General features: G+C 40.2%; 1 protein-coding gene across 3 annotated transcripts in view; it reads right to left on the bottom strand.

The window, feature by feature from the left end:
• Positions 1-23,722: 23,722 nt before the first annotated feature.
• WDR59 (WD repeat domain 59) overlaps positions 23,723-26,284 on the bottom strand; it is a 103,790-nt gene continuing 101,228 nt past the window's right edge. For all 3 annotated transcript variants that reach the window (XM_038538327.1, XM_038538328.1, XM_038538329.1), the window contains one exon: positions 23,723-24,463. In XM_038538327.1, coding sequence (XP_038394255.1) covers positions 24,228-24,463 — 236 coding nt within the window. In that variant the 3' untranslated portion in view covers positions 23,723-24,227. The remainder of the gene's footprint in view (positions 24,464-26,284) is intronic.

Below are 26,284 nucleotides of genomic sequence, written 5' to 3'. Positions count from 1 at the left end.
ACCTTAACCTGGTATTTCAAGGCCATTTCAATAAATCAGTGGATACCATTATTTTACATGACTGAGTAAACAATGACTTTAAAGATATTTTTGTGTTCAAGGAACACAGGTGGCACAATTTGTTGCACCACTGTATTTTTGCCGTTGAGCTCATTCTTTTTCAGTGATCTCTCACCCATAGATATGAGGAAATGGAAGAGGAGAAGGTACGAAACTAAAGGGTACAGGGCATCCACCTGAAATAACAAGATAAATACCCAAGAACAGAAGAATCCAGGTCACGGCCTGCCCACCCCTGACCTAGTAATCGTGAGAAAGTAGTCCTGAGTGATGGCCCTGGCTTTTCAATGGAAAACTTGTCATGAGAGACACTTGCTTCATTTCTCAGTGGCTATTTCTTTCTTTTTTTTCTCTAAAGATTTTATTTATTTATTCATGAGAGACACAGAGAGGCAGAGACATAGGCAGAGGGAGAAACAGGCTTCTTGTGGGGAGCCCGATGCAGGATTTGATCCCAAGACCCAGGATCACGACCTGAGCCAAAGGCAGATGCTCAATCACTGAGCCACCCAGGCGCCCCTCAATGGCTATTTCTTTACCCGAAAAATATCAGTAAGAATGAGAAACTTGATACGGGGACGTGCTTCATGTTTTATTTGTCTACAAACAACTGTGGAGTAGGATTGACAAGGCAGGTACACCAATATCACAGATAATATAGAACCCAATGAGCTCTTAACAGGCAGTAGGAAGATTGGCCGCAGGCCAAGTTGGGGGTAGGAAATTGTCACCAAATTCCATCTACTTAGAAAGCAGAGATTGGCAAGGATGACGTGTGAAAGATGATCAGAATGTATGATGACCTGGGTCAAGACATTTTATCACTAACTCCAGTTCAAAGATGTGGACTTGAGAGCCAGACTGAGCAGAGCCTGAATGGGTCCATGTGTGGTTTGGTTTACCCAGTTCTGGCTGTCCTACTGGCCAGGTGACCTGAACCATTCTCTGGAGGGGGCCATAGCAAGCTTGAGAAGCTGCCTGAGCTCTCCTTTGGTGGATAAGTGAGCTTGCAATCTTAGAAAGGCATAAATAATAAACATACATATAATGAGGAAATGAAGTTTTTGATTTAAACTGTCAGTCCTGGTGTGAAAAGTTGTATACATTGTGCTGCTTTTTTTATAGGCTTTCTTCAGTTTTCAACAATTTGAAATGTTTCAGACAATCTGATATACTAGAGAATGTAACATGTAATGTTAATCATAATCCTAAGGAAGATTTAACTAATTAAGTGTGCAGGCAACATTTAAATGCTGAAGAGCTCTGGTTTTCTAAATGCGTAAGTTTGATTTTTAAAATATAGAAGTGTTTTAAGATTTTTATCTTGGGGTACCTGGGTGGCTCAATTGGTTAAGTGTGTAACTCTCGATTTTGGCTCAGGTCATGACCTCAGCGTCCTGGAATTAAGCCCACATTGAGCTTCCCGCTCAGTGGGGAATCTGCTTGTTTCTACCTCCCTCTCCCTCCCTCCCTCTCTCTCTCTCTCTCAAATCCTTAAAAAATGATTTTTATCTTACTAAATGTATATTTTGATTTACTGTATAAAAGTTATTTAAATCCCTAGCAAAATTTTATTTTTAGATTTGTAAGGCTTTTTTCTTAAGTGCCTACAAAATTCAGACTTAAGGAAAGGAAAGAGTATAACCTTCCTACATAAACCATAAAGGAGAATAAGTTTTTTATAGAACACCAGCTAATGAAGTCAGAAGGAATGAGAGACTTGTAAAGGCATCATTTTGCAAACCTTAATAAAGCAATGATTCTGGGCAATGACCATCACCTGCCAAAACCAGCAGTGTGAAGCTGAGGAGTTTATTAACAAGAGATACATCTGTCAAAACCTGAATCCATGGATCCTTCTTCATATCACACAAAAAGAAACAACTCATTATTACGTGTCTCCTGATGGAAGAACACAACACTATATTGAATGTATTCTTGCCAGAAACCAAACCTGAACCTAGATCAAATCTCTAGATTATGGTTGCCAAATTTAGCAAATAAAAATACAAGATGACCAAATACTGCACAGAGCATTCTTACACTAAAAAAAAAAAGAAGAAAAAAGAATTATTCCCTGTTAAGTTGAAACCCAAATTTAACTGAGAGTCCTACAATTTCTCTGGAAACCCTATTCCAGGTCTCCCTACCAGTTCACAGGAAATACACAGGCATGCAACCAGCAAAATCTACAATGTAGAAGTTTCTACAGGACAAATATCCTTCAACAAATAAATTGCAAAGAAACAATAATGTTTTTTTGCTAACTGGAAGAGAAGAATGACAATGGGGAGGCCATGCATATGTAGGTGCAGGAGGTACATGGGAATCCTCAGCACTTTCCATTCAACTCTGCTTATGGACCTAAAAACTAAAAATAAAGCCTATTTTTTTTAAAGGGACCAGGGCACCTGGATGGCTTCATTAGTTGAGCATCCAACGCTCAGTTTTGGCTTAGGTCATGATCTCAGGATCGTGAGGCTGAGCCTTGCATCAGGCTCTGTGCTGGGTGTGGAGTCTGCCTGGGATTCTTCTTCTTGACAACGATGACAACTTATATGGTATATTTATGCAAAACAGGCAGTCTTAAGAACAGGCTAAATGGAAAAGTGATTATATATATATATGTATATAAATCTTCAAACTTTTCCTTACCTCTTATGAACAGTTTTGAAAGAAAGGTATTACTGCCACTGAGAGAAATTTTAAGTCCCCTCTTGAAATACATTTAAATAATCTTTTTTATTTTAGAAAGGCTTTAGATTTACAGAAAAATGGCAATGATGATACAAACAGTTCCCATATACCCCACACTCAGTTTCCCTCTTTATGAACACTTAACATTCATTGTTCCCTACTGGTATTTTTCTGTTCCAGGATCCCACATTACATTTAGCTGTCATGCCTCCTCTGGTTCCGCTTGGCTGTGACAGTTTTACAAACTTTCCTTGTTTTTGGTGACCTTGACAATTTTGAGTACTGGTCAGGTGTTTTGTAGACTGTCCCGCAGTTGGGATTTGTCTGATGTTTTTCTCATGATTACACTGGGCTTATGGATTTGAGGGGGGGAGACCCCAGAGGTAATGTGCCCTGCTCATCACATCATATCAACCATCACATCACACTGTCAACATAACTAATCACTATTGCTTTTGACCTTGATCACCTGGCTGAGTGAAATACATTTATAAAATTCCTGTGTTGACATAAGCAAGGTTACAGTGATGAATGGAGACTCGAGGGTTTCCAAAGTAAATTGTGGTGGCAAGGCTGAGTATTAGGGGATGAAAGACCCCTAATTCTCTAGGAGACTCTGCCAAGGGAATGGAGAGAACTCTATGCTAGAGTATAATGAACTTTGAGGCAATGCTGGAAATTTATATATACATTGACCAGACTAACCCCAGTGGGGTAAGTCTCCCCTTACTGGCAGGGGATACGCTCTAAGACCCCCAGTGGATGCTTGAAGCCGCAGATAAAAATGAACCCTATATACTGTATTATGATTTTCCCCATGCATACCTACCTATAATAAAGTGTAATTTATGTTAGACAAGAAAAGAGATTAACAACAATAAGTAATGATAAAATAGAACACTTGTAACAATACACTGTAATAAGTTACATGAATGTGGTCTCTTTCAAAATACCTTCACTGTACTGTACTTACCCCTATTGTGAAGATGTGAGATGATAAGGCACCTACATGATGATTTGAAGTGAGGTGATTGGCATGGGCGTGTACCTGCAGGCTTCTGTTGACTTTCTGACCATACATCAGGAGGAGGATCATCTGCTCCTGGATATGGGTTGACTGTGGGTAATTTCACAGAAAGCAAAACTGCAGATAAAGGGGACTACTGTACTGTTACCTACACTTTGCAGGGGAGGAAACTGAGACACAGTGCCAAGGACACCAGATTGCTGAGCAGGGGGCCTAGGCTCCTACCACTGTGTGCACCTCCTCACCAATGCTATCATTAGTCTTAACTTGCATTGCCCAAACTATTAGTGAGAACAGATATCTTGCTTTTGACTTATTAGCTAATGGAAGTCTTTTCAAGACCTTGGTATGGACAGGGGTTATAGAGGAAGGGCTGAGAGGAACAGACAGGGTGAGAGCCAGAGTGAGAGCTGTGGGAGACATGGAGGGGTGGCATTGCTGGTGCACTGCTGCTGCCAGCAACTAGAATCATCCCAGGATATAATTTCAGCACGACCCTGGGCTAGGGTTGCCAGATTTAGCGAATAAAAATACAATACCCATTTGAATTTGAACTTCAGATTAACTACCAAGAAGCATGTTCCAACAGAAATTCAAATCCTCTTGGACATCCCTACACTTTATCTGGCAGCCTACCCTGGCTACAGGACCCCCAGGCCTGACTTCTCAGGCCACATCAAGTTTCTGTGACTTACTTCTTTCATAAATCTCTTCCCTGTTCCAAAAAAGCTGTCATAGAGTCTGTTGCGTGTCATGTAAACCCCCTATACCATGACTCTATCAGTGTGGGAAGACAAGTGAAGGATCTAGAAGGTTGAGGGTTTCAAGAAACGAATGGGAGTGAACACAGTTCTTCACAGAAAAGAAAAGCACAGCATGTTTACTATGCAAAGTGTCCTTCTGGAGAATTCTACATAAGGTATCATTATGAAACAAATCATAACATCTGCTTGCATCATGTACTTATGTTACGTGCCTAAACTCCACAGGCTTTGGAATTTGTGACATCTGGAATAGATTTGCACCTTTATTTTACAGATGAATGATTAGAGATTTACAAGAGTCCCATGCTTGCTCTGTGGTCACAACAGCAAAGCTGGGGTGAGAACAAAGGTCTCCAGAGTCACAGATGCCATTCCTACTGCTCCAAATCTGGAACCCAAAAAGTCCTCCTTATAAAAGCAGAGTGCAGGGGCCCCAGGGTGGCTCAGTGGTTGAGTGTCTGCCCTTGACTCAGGTCATGATCCTGGGGTCCCGGGAACCAGTCCCACATTGGGCTCCCTGCATGGAGCCTGCTTCTCCCTCTGCCTATGTCTCTGCTTCTCTCTCTGTCTCTCTCATGAGTAAATAAATAAAATCTTAAAAAAAAAATAAGCAGTGTGCACACTGAAATTCAAAAACATGAAAGAGCAAGAATCATATCTAATTAACAAGTGTGTCCCTACGAACGGTTCACAGTGTCTGAAACACAACAGATACTTGTTAAGCGAAAGGATGGAAAAGTAGAATCAGAATTACTGGAATATCCTTTAAAAAAAGAATCCATTGAGTATTAATGTATTGAGACATCACATTTTTGCAAACCCCAAGTTGATCTTTGCATGAAAAGACATCATGAAGCAGATAGAGGGGAAGGCAGTGATTTTCTCTCATCAGGATTCTTGTAGTTCTGGTGGAGCCTCCTAATCAGTGTAAGAGCTTCCCCTACAATGCCCTGAACAGATGCTACCAAGAGAACTCTTTCAGTGACAGGGAGCTCACTGCCTTTTTGCTAACCAATTTAAATTTTAAGTCTCAAAAAAAAAAAATAAAAAAAAAATAAATAAATTTTAAGTCTCCTCTGGTGTAATCCAGGTACCCTCTACTCCTCCATCCCATCAAAGTCACTTTTCTCTGTAACGTCTCCGTGAGGCAGGCTGTGGGCGGCCTCCTCTAGTGCTCTCACCAGATGTTGATCTAGGTAGCCCGGCTGCAGCTTGTTTGCAGTGCAATGCCTAGATTCATTGCCCACTTTTACCTGTCACTCCATCCTGAACCTTACTTATTCCTCTTCTTTCGCTCTTCCAAACCCAACAACACAAAGTTATAGCATTTGGCAGACTTTGACGGGAGGGTTAGTAGTAATTGAGGGTAATCATGGTGGAGAACAGAGAATGATCTGAAGGTGAATGGGAAGTATCACTACTCTGAGAAACTTTTCAGCCATTCCCCACGTCGGCAAATTTCTCCCCTTGGTGGGGCTAAATCTTCCAAGAGGTGTCTCTCTTCCCACAGCTCCCCAGGGAACATGCAATGCCTCTCATCTTATTAGACAGGAAAATTAAGCTTTTTTTTTTTTCATCTCTTCTTTGAGGGTGCCAGAGGCCACTCACCTCTCATACTCAAAGCAGCTCATCAATGTTATTTCCCTAAATGCATGTACTCTGAGTTATGTTATACTCATAATATGTGAAAGCCATTACAATAGTTTTCATTTTTTTCTGCTGTATTTCTATGGAGTTGAATTCTATTTCCTTGTAACCTGTTTCCAACAATCCTACTTTTTCCCAATTTTTACAATAATTCTTCATTTTATGCAGTTTCCAAACTCTTCCCCACCTTGCTTATTCTCTGAACTCTGTTCCTCTAAAAATGCCTGGGAATTAAACAGAATGATCCACAACTGGGCAAAAAGAGAACTATTGCCTCTCTCTCTTTCTCCATCCAAACAATAAAGGCTGAAATTTCATTGACTTGTGGCCATAAATGTGCATTGCTGGCACATACTGAACATGCAGTTAGCTAAAATCTCCAAGCCTTTTTCATAAGAACTCTCATCCTGTACATCTACAGTTAATTATTTCTAACTAACTGCAGACTTTGCATTTATCCTTCACAAAACATATCTTTTTAGTTTGAATCTATGACCATAATTTGCTGATGTTTTTCCTCTTAAATCTTGATTTTTGTTAAGTTTATTTATTTATTTTTTTTAGTAATCTCTACACCCAGCGTGGGGCTCAAACTCACAACTCCAAGATCAAGAGTCACATGCTCTACTGACTGAGCCAGCCAAGGGCCCCTTAGATCTTGATTTGACACAATTATCCAACGTATGAATTATGCGCCTCAACTCTTGTCAGTCTCAGACAAATACATTTTCCCATATGCCATCCATCAAGGATTGCTGTTCATTAAACCTGACATCAGCTTTACGTGATTATTTTATTTTCTCCTCACTTCAGCTTCTGCCTTTCTCATTCACTTCCAGAATTGATATTGGTAGAACCTCTGAACCACCTCGCCCACCAAGCTCCTAGATTTGGCTTGACCACCTCCATTTTCCTCATGCATAACAGTATTTTGACTAGGTTTCTCATTTAAAAATGTGATTTAAGGGGTGCCTTGCTGGCTCAGTCTGTTAAATGTCTGCCTTTGGCTCCCAGGGTCCTGGGATTGAGTCCTGCATCTGGCTTCCTGCTCAATAGGGAGCCTGCTTCTCCCTCTGCCTCTGCCTGCCACTTCCCCTGCTTGTGTTCCCTCTCTGTCAAATAAATAAATAAATAAATAAATAAATAAATAAATAAATAAATAAATAAAATCTTTTTAAAAACGTAATTTTAGGACAGCTCAGGTGGCTCAGCGGTTTAGTGCCGCCTTTAGCCCAGGGTGTGATCCTGGAGTCCCAGGATCAAGTCCCACGTTGGGCTCCTTGCATGGAGCCTGCTTCTCCCTCTGCCTGTGTCTCTGCCTCTCTCTCTGTGTCTCTCTTGAATGAATAAATAAAATATTAAAAAAAATAAAAATGCAATTTAAAATTAATGTTAAAAGCTTAGATTTTAGCAATGTGTGAGAAATGTTCATACTCAAGGTGTGGCACAGAATTTCAAACGGCTTTTCTTTTTTGGTGGCATATCTTTGTTCAGTCACTGGATCAATGAATCTTAAGGTGAGGCAGATCTTTTATTTCACAAGAAGAGAAACAGGTATGGACTAGTCTGGATTAACCTTTATCCTCAACCTCATGTCGGATTGAGGAATAGGTCAGATTCTCCGAACGAGGTCTCTGCTGCCACCTAGTGGCAGTAATTTCTCAGCTTCAAAGACGTAAATGTTCAGGAAATTCTAGGCTCTAAAAATTACAGCTTGAGCTCCTTGCCGCCATCTGTACTTCAGACTTTCCAACTCTTTCAGAGCCTTTTGTGCAGAAAATAAGAAACAGTATATCCTCTCTTTGTCTGCACAGACTTTTTACACTCTGTTGTATCAAATGTGTCCAATATATTCACAGACGGAAAAAAAGTTTTGATTCCTTTAAGGTACAGATTGCCCCAAGTCTTGGGCCATTCTTCCAGATGGGAAAGAAAACTCACCTATGTTGGGTTTTCTTTCTTTCTTTTTTTTCAATTAGGAAAAGAAGAAAAAAAACATAGTATAGCAGGGTGCTCTGAATTAGGAAAATAATAGAAGACTCTTTAAGCCAGAGTCACTCCCAGCTTAGGCTGGTTTGTACTGGCAAACTTCCAGCCTTCCGAAAGCAAGCACCAAGGGTGAGAGAGAATGCCTTCTGGTAGGGCAACCCAGAGCCATGACAGCCAAGAACTGAGTTCAATGACAAAACATAGGTCATTTTAAATCTAATCACTTTCTCTATATTATATCTTGACATAATGTAGCAAAATAAAAGTAGTAATTAAAGACTGTCTTCAAATTTGTGCTACCATAAGAAGTATTTTTATGATAGAAGAAATGTACTTTCCTTACCATTTTCCTGTTAGTTCATGGACCTTACCCATACGTGGTCAGGGAATCTCCTGGCGGCAGTGCTGGGGGTTTCTGATATCTGGCTTGGAAGATAATAACCAGTCTCCTAGGATGAGTTGTATATTTCAAAATGATGGCAGACACCCCACGTGTCATCTGTTCCTGAGAGTTTTAACTGCTTTTCAACCACAGATGTAACTGGAAAATAGTCACAAACACCATGAGGGAACAGAGTCAAAGGATTAAAGTCAGAATGAGTAAGCAGAACCTAGGATGGAGGAAGGAATTGATTTTTCCTCCCCTATGCTGGGTAGAACAGAGTAAGTCCACAGGCCCTTGTACCAACTGGTATCAAGATCTACTGATTGTTACTCAAGAAAATCTTCAGTTAGGTCCAGAGCAGGTCTAGCATGTCCCAGTTGATGCCCAAAGTTCATACTTGTTTCTCAGAACTAGTTGTGGTGATTCACAGTGTTCAGCTTTTTTTAAACAATTAAACTTTGAGATAATTGCAGATTCACACGTAGTTTTAAGAAATAATACAGGGACACTCTGTACCTTTTGTCCAGTTTCCTCCAAAGGCAAACATCCTGCAAGACAATATCATACCCAGGACTTCCCCACTCCCTACCTTTTTTACAGCTTTATTGAGCTGTAATTGATATACCAAAACAATTGCACACATTTCATGCATACATTTTGATGAGTTTGGACATATGTATAAACTTGTGATACCATCACCACAATTAAGGTAATAAACATATCCACATCTCCTAAAGTCTTGTCACACCCAGGATATTGAGATTGTTGCAATCCACCGATAATTCATATTTCTCCAGTTTTACTTATACTTATTTGTGTGTGAGTCTGTTTGTGTGTGGCTGTGTGTAGTTCTGTGCAATTTTATCACACGTGTAGGGGGGTATTCACCACAATCAATATACGCAACTGTTCCATCATCACAAGGATGTCTTGTGCTGCCCAAAAACAACCATACTTCCCATCTGCCCATCCCCATTCCCCAACAACCAGTAATCTTTTCTCCAGCTTGATAAGGTTGTCGTTTTGAGAGTGTTATGTAATGTGAAATCATACAGAATGTGACCTTTTTGGGATTGGCTTTTTTTTACTCAGCATGATTCCCATAAAGAGCCATCCAGGTGGTTATATGGATCACTAGCTCATTCCTTTGTTATTGCTAAGTAGTATTCATGGTACAGATCTGCTATCATTAACCATTCACTTGTTGCAGGACAACTGGGCTAATTCCATTTGGGGGCTATCAGAAATCGACTACTTTAGCATGATTTTCTGGGTTTTCTTTTTAAGATTTTATATTTAAATCATCTCTACACCCAAATGGGGCTTGAACTTGAAAACTGGGATCCAGAGTCACATGCTCCACCTAATGAGCCAGTGGGGTGCCCAGTTTTCTGTTTCTCATGTCTTGCCTTCCTGTGGTTAGTTGAACATTTTTACAATCTCATCTTGATTTATGTATGTATTTTTTTCTCCTTTCAAATTTTTCCACTGTGACCAAATACCCAAAATATAAAATGTATTGTCTTAACCATTTTCAAGTGTATAGCTCAGTGACATTAAGTATATTTACATTGTTGTGCAATCATCACCCCTGTCCATCTCCATAAATCTTTCATCTTAGAAACTGGAACCCCTAGACTCATTAAATAAGAATTTCCTATTCTCTCCTTCCCCTCACCATAGGCAAACACATTCTACTTTTTATGATTTTGATTACTCTAAAATACCTTATGTAAGTGAAATCATACAGTCTTAAGACTGGCTCATTTCACTAAGCATATCCTTCAGGTTCACACATTTTGTAGCAAATTGCAGAATTCCTTCCTTTTTAAAGGCTGAACAATATTCCATTATATAAATATACATTTTACTTACCCACCAATGATGAATGCTTGGATTCTTGCTTCCATATTTTAGCTACTATGACTAATGCTTCTATGAACATGGATGTACAAATAACTCTTTGGGATTCTGCTTTTAATTCTTTTAGGTATATACCCAGAAGTGGAATTGCTGTGATTCTTTTTTTAAGTTTTTGAGGAACTGCCATACTTTTCCACAGTGTCTATACCATTTTACATTTACAGTTTTTAAGTGTATCATAATGTGTAGCTTTCTCAGTGGTGGCTCTGGGTATTACAACACACCTGTGGCACCACAGCCTACTGGTATCAATGTTTTACCCCTTTGGGTGAAGTATGGAAACCTTTCTTCCCTTTAGGTCACTTTACTTCCCCCATTTTAAGTATCATTGTCTTGGGATGCCTGGGTAGCTCAGTGGTTGAGCATCTGCCTTCGACTCAGTGTGATCCCAGGACCCAGGATCGTGTCCCATATCGGGCTCCCTGCATGGAGCCTGCTTTCTCCCTCTGCCTGTGTCTCTGCCTCTCTCTCTCTCTCTCTGTGTCTCTCATGAATAAATAAACCTTTAAAAAAATAAGTATCATCATCTTGAGTACCAAATGATGTTATAATTTTTGTTTCAATCATCAAACATAATTTATATAACTCATGAGGATAATTATTGAATGGACCCATATTTTTGCTCTGCCACTGTTCCTTCCTCCTTTCTGATGCTCCAACATCTTCTATCATTCATTTCTGTTTGAAAATGTCCTTTGGATATTCTTTTAAGGTATGTGTGCAATCACAAATTCTTTTTTTGTTTCCCTTTCATCCTGCAGGATAGTTTTGCTGGATATGTAATTCGGGGTTGATAGTTCGTTTCTTTTAGCTCTTGGAAAATATCCACTTCTTTCACACCTCCAGAGTATCAGATGAGAAATTTGTTGTCATTTGAATTGGTATTCTCTTGGAGATAACATGTGTTTTCTCTCTGGTACTTTTAAGATTTTTTCTTTGAATTTTGTTATCAGAAGTTTAATTATGATATGTGTCTCGATGTGGATTTCTTTGGGTTTATCCTGTTTTGCTAAATTAATAAAATTTTTTACACAAGTAAATAAATCCTAACTAGTTCAACAAGTAGGCTTAAGCTTTTCACTAAGTTTGGGAAGTTTCTAGCCACTATTTCTTTGAATCCTATTTTTATAAACTTTCCAGTCTCCTTCTGGAATTCTGATGGTCCAAATGTCTTTTGTTATTGTCTCTAAGATTCTGATCTTTTTTTTTTTAAAGATTTATTTTTATTTATTTATTTATGATAGAGAGAGAAAGAGAGAGGCAGAGACACAGGCAGAGGGAGAAGCAGGGTCCATGCTGGGAGCCCTATGAGGGACTCGATCCCGGGACTCCAGGATCGCGCCCTGGGCCAAAGGCAGGTGCGAAACCGCTGAGCCACCCAGGGATCCCCTAAGATTCTGATCTTTTTCTTTTTTTCAGTCAACTTTTCTCTATTCAGGTGGGGTAAATTCTATCCTCAAATTCATTAATTCTATTCTCTGTCATCTCCATTCTATTCTTGAGTTCATCCAGCAAGTTTTTAAAAATTGCTATTATATTTTCAGTTCTATAGTTCCATTTGGTTGTTTTTTATTTATAACTTCTACTTCTTTGATGAGATTTTTCTATATTTTTGTTTCAAGAGAATCTGTAATTGGTTGTGGAAGTTTTTTTTTTTTTATGATGGCTACTTTGAAATCCTTGTCAAGAGATTCTAACATCTATTCATTGCAGTGTTGGCATCAGTCAATTGTCTTCTTTTTAAAAAAAATATTTTATTTATTTATTTATTTGAGAGAGAGAGTGAGAGATATCATAAGCGGTGGGGAGGGGCAGAGAGAGAGCAGCAGACTCCCTGCTCAGCAGGGAGCCCAATGTGGGACTCCATCTCAGGACCCTGGGATCATGACCTGAGCCAAAGGCAGACACTTAACCCACTGAGCCACCCAGGCACCCTCAATTGTCTTTTCTATTCAAATTGTGTTGGCCTGGTTCTTGGTGTGACGGGTGATTTTCTATTGCATGCTGAACATTTTGGCAATTAAGTTAGGAGGCACTGGGTCCTATTTAAATCTTATATTTTAGCAGGCAGTCACCTTGTTCAGGTTTAATTGTTTATAAGTGGGCCTGGCCTACTTTTCTGAACTGTAGTTCCAATGACAATTTAATTTTCAGAGACTTTGTGATGTTATTTTGGGAAGCTTAATTTATCTAGAGCCACTGGGGCTCCTCTGGTCCCTGCTGGTGCTGCCTGAGGGGGCCAAAGGAGTTTTCCAGGCTTGCTGGCTGGTCCTTTCAGGCATGTGGGAATAAAGAGGCTTTCTGAGCCAGGTGCTGGCCATGTGAGATTCCCCTTGCCAGTGTCTCTAGCCACCTGGTGTTTCAGTGCAGAATTGCTCACTGGTCACCAGGTGTCTTTCCACTGGGAAAGAGAGTTTCAGACCCAGAGGGGAAGGAAGCATCTCCCCAGCTGCTAGACATAAACAGGACTTCCCAGATGCTTGGTGTCAGTGAGTTCCCAACTAATCTTTTGCTGTGGCTGTCTGGCTCACCTGGCATTGGTGGAGCTCTTGTTCCACTATAGCTGCCTTCTACTGCTTGGTTGGGGGTTGGAAAATGCTGGGTGCAGGTTGCTTTCTTTAGCTGAGTTGGGGAAGGGGTATAAAATGTCCTCTTTCTATGTTGCTTCTCCAGTCCTGGTATCCCTACCAATTCAGCTTTCTTTCTCTACCTTGCAGAGTTCTCTGGTTGTCTCTTGTATTGTTTTCAGAGTTAAAGAGTTATACTTTGCAGGGAGGAGCCGGGAGAGGCAAGTCTAACTTGTCCAGACCAGAAGTCCTGGTGCACTACTGTTCCAGTTTTGGTATTTCCTAGATAGTATTGCTGCAAATGGAAAGTTCTTCTTTTAATCACTGGAGGGATATCATAAAGTATTTTCAAGTGAGGAAGGCTAACAGTAGCATAAGCATATAATACAACCACATTATTCTAGTATTTGCACATTTGTATGTGAGAAAAGTATGTAAGGATAAGGACAAGGCTGTTAACACTGGTTGCTGAGGAGGAAAGAGGAAGATTATTAATTTTGTTTCCAACTATTTTTCACTTATTGCAGTGAAAACTTTTTTGTTTTTAAAGAAAATAATTTTCAAAAATCAATTCTGAAGACTGGAAACAACACAATGTCCTTCAATAGGTGAACAGGTAAAGACATTGTGGTCCATCCATACCATGGAATATTCTAAACAACAAAAAGGGACAAGCTACTAATAACACATAGCAACTTGGCTGGCTCTCAAGGGAATTACAATGAATGAAAAAAGCCAATCTCAAAAGATTATATACTATATGATTAGATTTATAAAACATTCTTGACACCATCCCAGATCTGGAAAACAAATTAGTGGTTGCCAGGAGCTTAGGAGGTGGTGTGTGTGTGTGTGTGTGTGCGCGCGCACACGCAGCAGTGATGGTGGCTATCACAGGGCAGCACGAGGGATCACTACTCGTTATGTTGACTGTGGTGGTGGCAGATTACATGAATCTACATGTGATAAAATTGCAGAGAACTAAACACACCCACACACCTTCCCCCACCACCACACACACATACATGAGTACATCTAAAATAGGCGAATAAGGTTGACGGACAGTACCAAAGTCAACTTCCTGGTTGTGATATTTAACAATTACACAAGACATTGCCATAGGTATGAACTGATTGAATAGTACATCAGATCACTTTGTATTATTTCTTACAACTGTATGTGAATCCACAATGACCTAAAAATAGAAAGATTAAAAGAACAAAGTCTGGCACAATAAGATAGAGGTACAGAGCAGTATAAGCTCCCTGTGCTTGTTCTTAGTGACAGTTGCTCTCTCCCTCTGGGAAGCAGTACCGAGGCTGACCAGACATTTTCCCCAAGGAGACGGTTTTCATCTCTTTTGCCTTAGTGTCTGTATTCCTACTAAGTAAAGCACAGAAATAGACTTCTAACCAGTGTCCTTTTCCACTATCTCTTCACCTCTAATCTGCACATGGTCAAATTAACTGACCTGTTGCTCTCCCATTTAACTCTCCTTGATGACTTCCCATTGTCTATAGCAGTTATTTCTCAAGTAAGATCCTCAAACCATTGGTGTTCTCAACTGGTCTGCAAGTCAAGCCTCCGAGGGGAAAAAGATAATTTGGTGTATGTGTATGTTTCCTCTAATTTGACACATATTAACTATGATTTTAAACATTTCATCTCTTAGTATGTTCTTAAGGATATCCTCAAAGATTGCACATGTGCATATCAACTGAGTATGTTGTCAAATTTGCATTTTCACTATTACTAGTATGTAGCATATCTCCAATTTGCAAAAATGGATCAATGCCTTAAAAAGATTAACTGAAAAATAAAACCAGTGACAAAAGTGGACTGATTAACTTTTTTACACCACAAACAAAAATAAATTCAAAATGGATTACAGACCTAATGTAGGATATGAAACTATGAAACTTCTAGAAGAAAAGATAGGCAATAATTTATTTGATATTGCTATTACAATATTTTTCTAGTTATATCTCCTGAGGCAAGGGAAATAAAAGCAAAAATTGGGATGACACCAAATAAAAAACTTTTACCCAGCAAAGGAAATTATCAACAATACGAAAAGGTAACCTATGGAATGGGAGAAGAGATTTGCAAATGATACATTTGATAAGGGATTAATATCCAAAATATATAAAGATATATACAACACCAAAAAATCCAAGTAATCCAAATAAAAATGGGCAGAGTACCTGAATAGACATTTTTCCAAAGAAGATATACAGATGGGCAGCAGACACATGAAAAGATGCTCAACATCACTACATCTGAGAAATACAAATCAAAATGACAATGAGATATCACCTTACACTTGTTAGAATGGCTAGAATCAAAAAGACAAGAAATAACAAGTGTTGGTGAGGGTGTGGAGGAAAAGAAATCCTCACACACTGTTGGTGGGAATGTAAATTGGCACAGCCACTGTGGAAAACAGTATGGAGGGTTCCCCCAAAAAATTAAAAATAAAATTCCATATGATCCAGTAATTCCACTACTGAGTATTTACCCAAAGAAAACAAAAAATGCTAACTTGAAAAGACACATGTTTATGCAGCATTATTTACAACATCCAAGACATGGAGGATGTTATATACAATACCAAAGTGCCCATCCATAGATGAATGGATAAAGAAGATGTGATAAATACCATATGATATGAGGAATCTAGAAAATAAAACATACAAATAAAAAAAAAGCAGAAAGAGACCCATATATACAGGGAACAAATTGATGGTTGCCAGAAGTGGGCAGGGGGTGGGGTGCAGACATGAGCAAAATGGGTGAGGTAGAGTGATAGTACAGGCTTTCAGTTATGGAATGAGAAGTCATGGAGATAAAAGGCACAGCCTAGGGAATATAGTCACTGGGCTTTGTGAATAGTGAACATTTTACTTATTTCTTATTGATTTGGATGCCTTCTATTTATTTTGTTGTGTGATTGCTATGGCTAGGACTTACAGCACTATGTTGAATAAAAGTGGTAAGAATGGACATCCCTGTCTTGTTCCTGACCATAGAGGAGAAGCTCTCAGCTTTCCCCCATTTAGGATATTAGTTGTAGATTTTTTATATATGGCTTTTATATGTTGAGGTATAATTCCTCTACACTTACTTTATTGAGGGTTTTTTATCATGAACGGATGTTGTACTTTGTTAAAAAAATTTTTTTGCATCTACTGAAATGATTACATATGGTTCTTATCCTTTCTTTTATTAGTGTGGTATATCATCACGTTGATTGATTTGCTAATACTGAGCCACCCTTGCAACCCATGAATGAATCCCACTTGGTCGTGGTGAATGATTTTTTAAATGTATTGTTGGATTTAGTTTGCTAGTATTTTATTGAGATTTTTTGCATCTATATTCATCAGGAATATTGGCCTGTAATTCTCTTTTTTAGTGGTATCTTTATCTAGTTTTGGTATCAGGGTAATGTTAATCTCATAGAATGAATTTGGAAGTTTTCTTCCTTTTCTATTTTTTGGAATAGTTTGAGAAGAGTAAGTATTAACTTTTCTTAAAATGTTTGGTAGAGGGATGCCTTGGGTGGCTTCCCAGTTGAGCATCTGCCTTTGGCTCAGGGCATGATCTTGGGGTCCTGGGATCGAGTCCTGCATCAGGCTCCATGCATGGAGTCTGCTTCTCCCTCTGCCTGTGTCTCTCCCTTTCTCTCTCTGTGTCTATCATGAATAAATAAATAAAATATTTTTTAAAAATGTTTGGTAGAATTTGCCTGTGAAACCATATGGTCCTACACTTTTGTTTGGTGGAATTTTTTGATTACTGAATCAATTTCTTTGCTAGTTATCAGTCTGTTTTCTATTTCTTCCTGTTTCAGTTTTGGTAATTTATATGTTTCTAGGATTTTATCCATTTCTTCTAGGCTTTCCAATTTGTTGGTATATAGCTTTTCATAATATTCTTTTATAATTATTTGTATTTCTGTGGTGTTGGTTGCTATTTCTTTCTAGTTTGCCATTTTATTTGTTTGGGTCCCTTCTTTTTGATAAGTCTGGCTAGAGGTTTCTCAATTTTATTAATTTTTTTCAAAGAACCAGCTCTGGTTTCATTGATTTGTTCTATTTTTTTTAAGTTTCTGTATTATTTATTTCTGCTCTAATCTTTATTATTTTCTTCCTTCTGCTGCCTTTAGGCTTCATTTGTTTTTCTTTTCTAGTTCCTTCAGTTGTAAGGCTAAGATTTGTCTTGCTTCTTGAGGTAAGCTTGTATTGCTATATACCCCTCTCTTAGGAGGAGTATACTATACTCCTCCTCCTATACTCCTCTCTTAGGACCAATTTTGCCGCATCCCAAAGTTTTGGACAAGTGTGTTTTCCTTTTCATTTGTTTTCATGTATTTTTAAATTTCTTCTTTTATTTCCTCATGGGCCCATCCATTGTTTAGTAGCATCTTATTTAATGTCTACATAATTTTGGTCTTTCCAGATTTTTTTCTTGTGGTTGACTTCTAGTTTCATAGTTCAGTGGTCAGAAAAGATGCATGGTATGACTCATCTTCTTGTACTTGTTGAGGCCTATTTTGTGGCCTAATAAGTGATCTATTTTGGAGAATGTTCCATGTGCACTTGAGAAGAATGTGCATTCTGTTGCTTTAGGATGAAATGTTCTGAATATATCTGTTAAGTCCATCTGGCCCAGTGTGTCATTCAAAGCCATTTTATTATATTCCCCAAATGAATGAGACCATATAATGTTTGTCCTTCTCCGATTGACTTACTTCACTCAGCATAATACCCTCCAGTTCTATCCACGTTGAAGCAAATGGTGGGTATTCGTCCTTTCTAAATATAAAAAATAGTGAAATGGAATAAAAGGGAAAGGAGAGAAAATGAGTGGGAAATATCAGTGAGGGTGACAGAATATGAGAGACACCTAACTCTGGGAAACGAACAAAGGGTAGTGGAAAGGGAGGTGGGTGGGGGGATGGGGTGACTGGGTGACAGGCACTGAGGGGGGCACTTGATGGGATGAGCACTGGGTGTTATGCTATATATTGGCAAATCGAACTCCAATAAAAAAATACACACAAAAAAAAGCCATTTTCTTGTTGACTTTGTTTAGATGATCTGTCCCCATTGATATAATAGGGTGTTAAAGTTCCCTACTATTATTGTATTATTATCATAGATTAGTCCCTTTATGCTTGTTATTATTGTTTTATGTATTTGGGTGCTCCCTTGTTGGGTGTATATTTACAAATGTATCTTCTTGTTGGATTGTTCCCTTTATTATTAGAAAGTGCCCTTCTTTGCCTCTTGTTACATTCTTTGTTTTAAAGTTTAATTTATCTGATGTAAGTATTGCTACTCCAGCTTTCTTTTGACATTTCATTTGCCTGACAAATGTTTCTACATCCCCTCACTTTCAATCTGCAGGTGTCTTTAGGCCTAAAATGAGTCACTTGTAGGCAACACATGGATGAGTCTTGGGTTGTTGGCTTTTTTTTTTTTTTAAGATTTTATTTATTTATTTATTTGAGAGAAAAAACACATGCAAAAGTGGGAAAAGAGGTGGGGCAGAGGGAGATGGAGAGAGAACCTGAAGCAGACTATGTGCTGAGCATGGAGCCTCATGCAAAGCTTAATCCCATGACCACAAGATCACAAGCTGAGGTTTAACTAAGAGTCAGATGCTTAACCTATTGAGCCACCCAGGTGCCCTGGACAGGTCTTGTTTTTTTAATCCATTCTGTCACCCTATGTCTTTTGATTGGAGTATTTAGTTCATTTACATTCACAGTAATTATTGACAGATATGTATTTATTGTCATATTATTACTAGTTTTGTAGTTGTTTCTGAAGATTTTCTCTGATCCTTTCTTGTCTTTCATGGTCTGCTGACTTTCTTTAGTGATAGATTTGGATTTCTTTCTCTTTATTCTTTGCATGTTTATTAGTGGTTTTTGATATATGGTTACCATTAGGTTTGTACATAACATCTTCTGCAAATAGCAGTTTATATTAAGTAGATGGTCATTTAAGTTTGAACCCATTCTTTTCTCCTCTTCTCTCCATGTTTCAGGTATATGCTATTATATTTTATATTCTTTTTGTGTGAGTTCTTTGACTGATTTTTTACAGGAACATTCATTTTTACCGCTTTTGTGTTTCCTACCTTTATACTGTCACTTTTGGTCTCTCCTTTCCATTCAAAGAGTAACCTTTAATATTTCTTGCAGACTGGTTAATGGTCACAAACTCCTTTATTTCTGGTTTCTCTGGGAAACTCTTTATCTCTTATTCTATTCTGAATGATAGCCTTGCTGGATAGAGTATTCCTGGCTGCAGATTTTTTCCCATTCAGTACTGTGAATATATTTTGCCATTCCCTCTGGCTTGCAAAGTTTCTACTAAAACTTCCCCAGCTAACCTTGTGGGTTTTCCCTTCCAAGTTAATGACTTCTTTTGTCTTACTGCTTTTAAGATTTTTTATCAGTATGTTTTGCAATTTTAATACTATGTCTTAGTGTGGGCCTGCTTTTGTTGATTTTAATGGGAGTTCTCCATACCTTCTGGATCTGGATATGTTTCCTTCCCCAATTTAGGGAAGTTTTCAGCTATTATTTATTCAAGTAAATTTTCTGCCCTTTTTCCCTCTCTTCTTCTGGGACTCCTGTAATGCATTTGTTATTATATTTAATGGTGTCACTAAGTTTCCTAAGTCTAGTCCTATTTTGCATAATTCCTCCTTCTTTGTTCTGCTTCATTGCTTTCCACTGTCTTCTAGATCATTAATTCCTTCCTCTGCTTCTTCCAGCGTGCTATTCATTGCATCATTGCATCGTGTTTCTAATCTTATTTATTGAACTCCTTATCTCTGGTTGATTCTTTTATAAGTCTTTTATCTCTATGGTAAGGCTCTCACTGATGTCTTCTGGTCTTTTCTCCAGTCCAGTGAGTATTCTTATGATCATTGCTTTAAATTCTCAATCAGGCATGTTACTTCTGTATTTTATTTTATTTTATTTTATTTTATTTTATTTTATTTTAAGATTTATTCATTTTAGAGACAGTGAGAGTGTGAGTAGGGGGAGGGGCAGAAGTAGAGAGAGAATTCCAAGCAAACTTCCTGCTGAGCAGGGAGCCTGGTATGGGGCTCAATTCCATGACCCTGAGATCATGACCTGAGCTGAAATCAAGAGTCAGGCACTTAACCGATTGAGCCATCCAGGTACTCCAATATCTGTTTTGCTTACATCTCTGGTTGTGGCCTTATCTTGTTCTTTCATTTGAGATAAATTCCTTTGTCTCATTTTGAGTCTCTGCCTGCTTCTTTATGTTACAAAAGCCAGTTATGTCTAAAAGGAATGGCTTCCGGTGGTGCAGCGGTTTGGCGCCACCTGCAGCCTGGGGTGTGATCCTGGAGACCCGGGATCGAGTCCTGCATCGGGCTCCCTGCATGGAGCCTGCTTGCTTCTCCCTCTGCCTGTGTCTCTGCCTCTCTCTCTCTCTCTCTCTGTGTCTATGAATAAATAAATAAAATCTTTAAAAATAAATAAATAAAAGGAATGGCTTTATGAAGAAGCCATGTAGTGCCCAGGGACTGACACTTCAGAAATGTCTCTAATGTATACTGTGTGTGCTCTGCTGCCGTGTTCTGGCTGCTATATCCTTCAGGCCAGTCATCTGCAGAGGTTCTCCTTGCTTGCTATGGGCACTGTTTGGTCCCTGGCCTGAACATAGTGAGTTTTAACTAGGTGTGCTCTGGTCTGCTTGTGAAATGAGACCTGTAACCACCTCCACTGGAACTGAGGCCCTGCAAAACCCTCTGGTCAGATGTGGTACAGACAGGGCTTTGTGATGGTCTTCTCTGGGAGGGACGTGGTGTGCAGGGACTGAGATAAGCGTGACTGAAAACTGTGCTCCACTGGAGCACAGCCTGGGGAGGGGAGAAAGCTTAGTGTAAACAAGTTAGGCAGCCAGTGTCTGTACTGTGCTGCTTCCCACAGGTGGCTCTGTGTTTATGCTGAGGGGCAGGGGAAGGAAATGGCACCAGACAGCTTCTCTGTTCCTAGAAAGGTATCTCTATGAATGCTGCCTCTTAAAGACATGCTCTGGGAAGAGCAAACACTCTCCCTACTGTGTTCCCCAGGCCCTCTTGAGATCCTGTTTCCAAACTGTATCCCCCCAGTTGTTTGTCTGCCTTTTCTCCAGGAACAGCACAGTGCCTTTCAGGCTCTATCCCAGCCAAGTCTATTGACCTTTAAACTCTAGGCTTTAAGCCACACTAGTTACAAGAACTCACAAAATTGAGCCCCTCTCATTTCCCAAGCCAATGGATTTGAGGAAAAGTTCTCCTTGTGTTTCCCCATGTGTTGCCCTCTCTTGCCCTTCACTATGACCACAACTACCTCTCTTCCACAGCAGCCACAATCCATTTCTCCCCAAGACCATGTTTCCACACTCCCTACCTTCTTTGGTGGGTCCTCTTCTTTCCCTTTAGTTGAGGAGTTTGTTCTGTCAGTCTTCATGTCAACTTCTGGGGTGTTTAGGATGATTTGATAGTTATCTAGTTGTATTCATGGGCTGAGACAAGTCTAGGGTCTTCCCAATCTGCTATCATCTTCCTGCTCCCTCGCAAATGTGACTATTTTTTTAAATATTAGATTTTTGAAAATAAATAGACAAATAATAAACATTAGGCTTTTTGTTCTGGTAACTTAGAAATTCAAAAGTTACACACATATTGAAAGACACTGTGTGTAATCTTTTAAGCTTTAAGTTTCTTAATACCCATTATTTAGATTTTTCAGTTTTAGAAGATTTTTCAGTTTTAGAAGATAAGGTTCTTACAATAATAAACCAAGACAATAAAAACACCTAATTGTTGATGGGGACAGATAGAGACAGATTTTATATTAGCTTGAGCAGTGGGGAACAGAAAGACTGTTCTCTGCAAATGGTGTGATTTCACTGAGGAACATGACAGATCTTTTATCTTACTGTAAATCAGTCAACCTATTCTGTGATCACCTTACAGCAGCCTCAATACAAACAAGTGAAAAATAGTGGACGAATCCAGGTTTCCTGGGTCACCTCCTTTATAACCCTCCCAAACTACCTGTTGCACCTACTCAGCTCATTCTGCAGAGATGCTGGCATCTGACCTTGATCAGAGACCAGGCTAAACCTCTGCTCTCACTCCATACAATCCAAACTTCCCTTACATCATGGTGTTCTGCACCTGGCAAAACAGGGGACAAAGCAAAAGCATCATCTGAAACAATGCTTTGACCACAACCCTTAGTAAGAAATGAATTAAATTGTGATTCATTATACATGTGTGAGAATGTGTACATATACACTCATAAACAAGTCACAGAAAATGATATTTACCCCTTGTATGGTACATGCTCATCATTTCTCTTCTACTCTATTCCATTTCTTTAATGTTGGCTTTTATATACTAATACTAGGTCCTGACCTATAGTTTAAAACAGTGATGTGGGCAGCCCCGGTGGCGCAGCAGCTTAGTGCCGCCTGTAGCCTAAGGTGTGTGATCCTGGAAACTCAGGATCGAGTCCCATGTTGAGCTCCCTGCATGGAGCCTGCTTCTCCCTCTGCCTGTGTCTCTGCCTCTCATGAATAAATAAATAAAATCTTTTAAAAAATAAAAAACAGTGATGTACAACAAATTTTGAGATATGTACTTATATTTCTTAAGTTAATCAACTTGGTATTGTAAAATTCTAAGATTTCTCTTTCCTGGCACATATATGTGAAGAGTTGAAAATCATTTTGAGAATAAAACAGGTGGACATCTGAGTCACAGCCACTTAGAATGCACATAAACAAAAAATACAAAGTCTGTGAGGGAGCCCAAATGAAGAGTGGAAGGAACTTACTGGAACTCAGCCAACCTGCTCAGGAGCAATGGGACACTTGAATATCAATGCTATGAAGCCATCTCATTATCCTTTTGCTAAATGAAATGATTAAGACTCTTGGAGAGGAGTACTTGGTTGAGTGTCTGCCTTTAGCTCAAGTCATGATACCAGGATCCTGGGATCAAGCTCCAAGCCAAGCTCCTTACTCCATGGGGAGCCTGCTTCTTCCCTCTCCCTCTGCCACTCTCCCTGCTTCTCAAATAAATACATATTTTAAAAAAATAAACATTAAAAAAATGACTAGGGGTTGGGGCGCCTGGGTAGAGCAGTCAGTTGAGCATCCAACTCTTGGTTTCGGCTCAGGTAATGATCTGAGTCATGGGATCGAGCCCTCATCAGGCTCTGTGCTCAGCGCAGGGTCTGCTTAGGATTTTCTCTCCTTCTTCATCTGCCCGCCCCCACCCCCCCAACTCCATTCTCTCTCTAAAATAAAGGAGTTAATCTTAAAAAAAAAAAAAAAAAAAAGGCTCTTGGGGTTGGAAAGAAACTTAAATAACAAATTCCATTTTCTCCTGTCAGATGACAAGAGTAAATCAGCATTTCCTTTGAAAATCTGAGTACTGAGTACTGACTTTGGTCCTATCCAAAAGAGTTAACTTCAATTAGAAACAGGAATTCACTAAAACATTGTTCAACCTTCTTCGTCTTTTTTTTTTTTTTTCAGAACAATTACCTGAATTTTATTAGCCAAGGGAGAACAGCTTGAAGAGAAATAAACAAATAACAAACAAAAGAGACATCTTTAGAATCCTTAAGTACATCATATATTTATAATTTAAGTATCATTTTTAAAAGGCCACTATTCATCAGTTCATTTAAATGTACCAACTTATATCACAGACCCACTTGTCAACTAAGTTAATGTTGACTGTCCTGCTCAGGAGACCATCCTTTGCATCTGACCTTGGTCTGAAATGGCAACAGAAAGGATGCCATTTAGTGGTTTATGATTAACACTTTGAAGGTAAACACAGCTCTGGAGGCAGATGCTTTTCGAGAAAATTCCCACCTGGCTATATGGTTCTGCACATCTGCCCTCCTCTTTCCTGGTGACATCCATGCCATCAACAGCCAAGCAGAAGGGAAGCAAAAGCTCATGAACAGCTGGTGCTGTGTCAGTCTTTGAGGGGAACATGCTCTAGCCTAGTTGGGAATGGCTTTCTGGAGCCTCCTTCCTGGTGGATAGCTTGTCATCCAACATTATGGGATCCTCTGGGATTTGCGACAACTCCCATGGTCTGTGAGTTCAGAATGTACTCTCAAGTAGGCAGTGACATCCACACCCAGTGGGACACACCTCTTGGGTCCGAAACCACTCCATCATGTGGCTGGTGTGCCCACCATGTCCGCAGGTCAGGCAGAAATTGGACGATCCTCGTACCGCCACATGGCAGATGGCACACTGGAATGTAAAGCCTTTGCAGATGGCACACTGTGTGCCACGGACCTCACTCCGGCAGTGGCTGCAGTACACACCAAACTCTGCAAATGGTTGAAGGTGGCCAAAACAAGAGACATGGTAAGTTAGTTCTGCAAAAGGAAACTGGGTGCTGTGAGTAAGAATGAAGTATTCATCTTAGGAGTCTGCAGGGATTCTATTACAACAATGACTCTCTTTTTTATTTAAACAGCAGAAGCAGGGCAGCCCCAGTGGCTCAGCGGTTTAGTGCTGCCTTCAGCCTGGGGTGTGATCCTGGAGACCCAGGATCGAGTCCCACATCAGGCTCCCTGCATGGAGCCTGCTTCTCCCTCTGCCTGTGTCTCTGCCTGTCTCTCTGTCTCTGTCTCTCTCTCATGAATAAAGAAATAAAAATCTTAAAAATAAATAAATAAATAAATAAATAAATAAACAAACAAACAAACAAACAAACAAACAGCAGAAGCAGACAAGTTGCTGTCACTGCAGGCTGGGTGCAGGTGGACAGTGCAGAAGATGCCCAGGTTGGGAGGCCTGGAGTGAAAACCCCAGGTGGTGGTTATGCCTAATCCTCTATACCCGTGGCTGCAGGGGCCTGGCTCAGAGAGGTGGCCACCAATTGTTTGTTGACAGAACTGAAGGACTCAGTGAAATCTGGCAACAGCTGATCAGAGTCACAGTGTCTTCCTTACTGTACACCAATGACCAAGAGGCACAAGACAAGCCGTTCAGGACTCTGTGGTCAGGACCCCCTGACAGCTGGTCCCCAGACCCTGAGGGCTAACCCACCATCCACATCCTTGTGCGCCGCAGCCATGACCCTGAGTCCTGGCGGCCTGTGTTGATCCCATCTCCCCTGCCCAGCTTCCAGTGTGCCCCCCAGGAACAAACCTTCCCATGGCTGCACACTCTCCTCCAACAGTGCCCTTGGCACCTGGCCCTGCCTGCAGCCTACCGCCTCTGCCAGCCTCTGGAGGAAAGGCTGCATGGGTCCAGAGTCCCAAGGAGTGCTGGGACAGGAACAGCAGACCTGTGCCCCATTACTGCCTGAAGACTGTCACCCTCTCCCTTTGAGGAAATGCCACCTGGCTTTGCCATCCTTGCCTCTTGTCTGCCCTCATCTATGGCACTCTGGACAACTCCCCCACCCTGGTTCCCTCAGGATTCTGTCCTTGGTTCTTAATCTTCTCTTGACCCCAGTTCTTGGCACCATCCCTAGTGGTGCCAAAAGCTTCAAAAGCTACCCCCCAACCCTGTGCACACCTGGCCTCCCAGGTCCTTGCCTCCACCCTTTCACCCTTTCTAGCGAGAATTTCCCCTAGGGCCAGCCTAAGTGGCATGACATTATCATCACTTTTTTGCAAGTATTCCCAATTCTCCCTCCAGGGTACCATCCAGCAGAACCTCCAGCCCAGATGGAAGCTTTCAGCTACCCACTCGATGTCTGCCCCCAGCGCTCCTGAGGGAAGGCCCAATGGCAAGATACACTTCTCACTAAACACACAACACCCAACCAACCAACTCCCAGTGTTGCACAGTGGCTTCTATGCCACTTTCCCGATGGCACTTCTTGCCTCTACCACAGCCCATGGGCTCTTGACCCACCTCACTGCCTGCCTCCTCTCTCACCTAATGGCCTCTCCTTTTCCCTGAGAAAACACAAGCATTCACCTCCAGCTGCCAAACCTTCAAATTTCCCTTCCTGTTCATCTACTTCTCCCCTCCCATAATGGAGGAAGGTTCCTTTCTTGTACCAGGGCCAGTTCCTCTGCCTCAGGACAAAGGGCAATCACAAAAATGTACCCGTAAAGACTTTTATTTTTTTTAAATAGATTTTAATATTATTCATGAGAGACACACAGAGAGGCAGAGAATAAGTAGAGGGA

This window comes from Canis lupus, chromosome 5 (genome assembly GCF_011100685.1).
Source record: "Canis lupus familiaris isolate Mischka breed German Shepherd chromosome 5, alternate assembly UU_Cfam_GSD_1.0, whole genome shotgun sequence".
Lineage (NCBI taxonomy): Eukaryota > Metazoa > Chordata > Mammalia > Carnivora > Canidae > Canis > Canis lupus.
The sequence above is the reverse complement of the archived record's forward strand: the minus strand, read 5'-3'. Positions and strand labels throughout refer to the sequence as shown.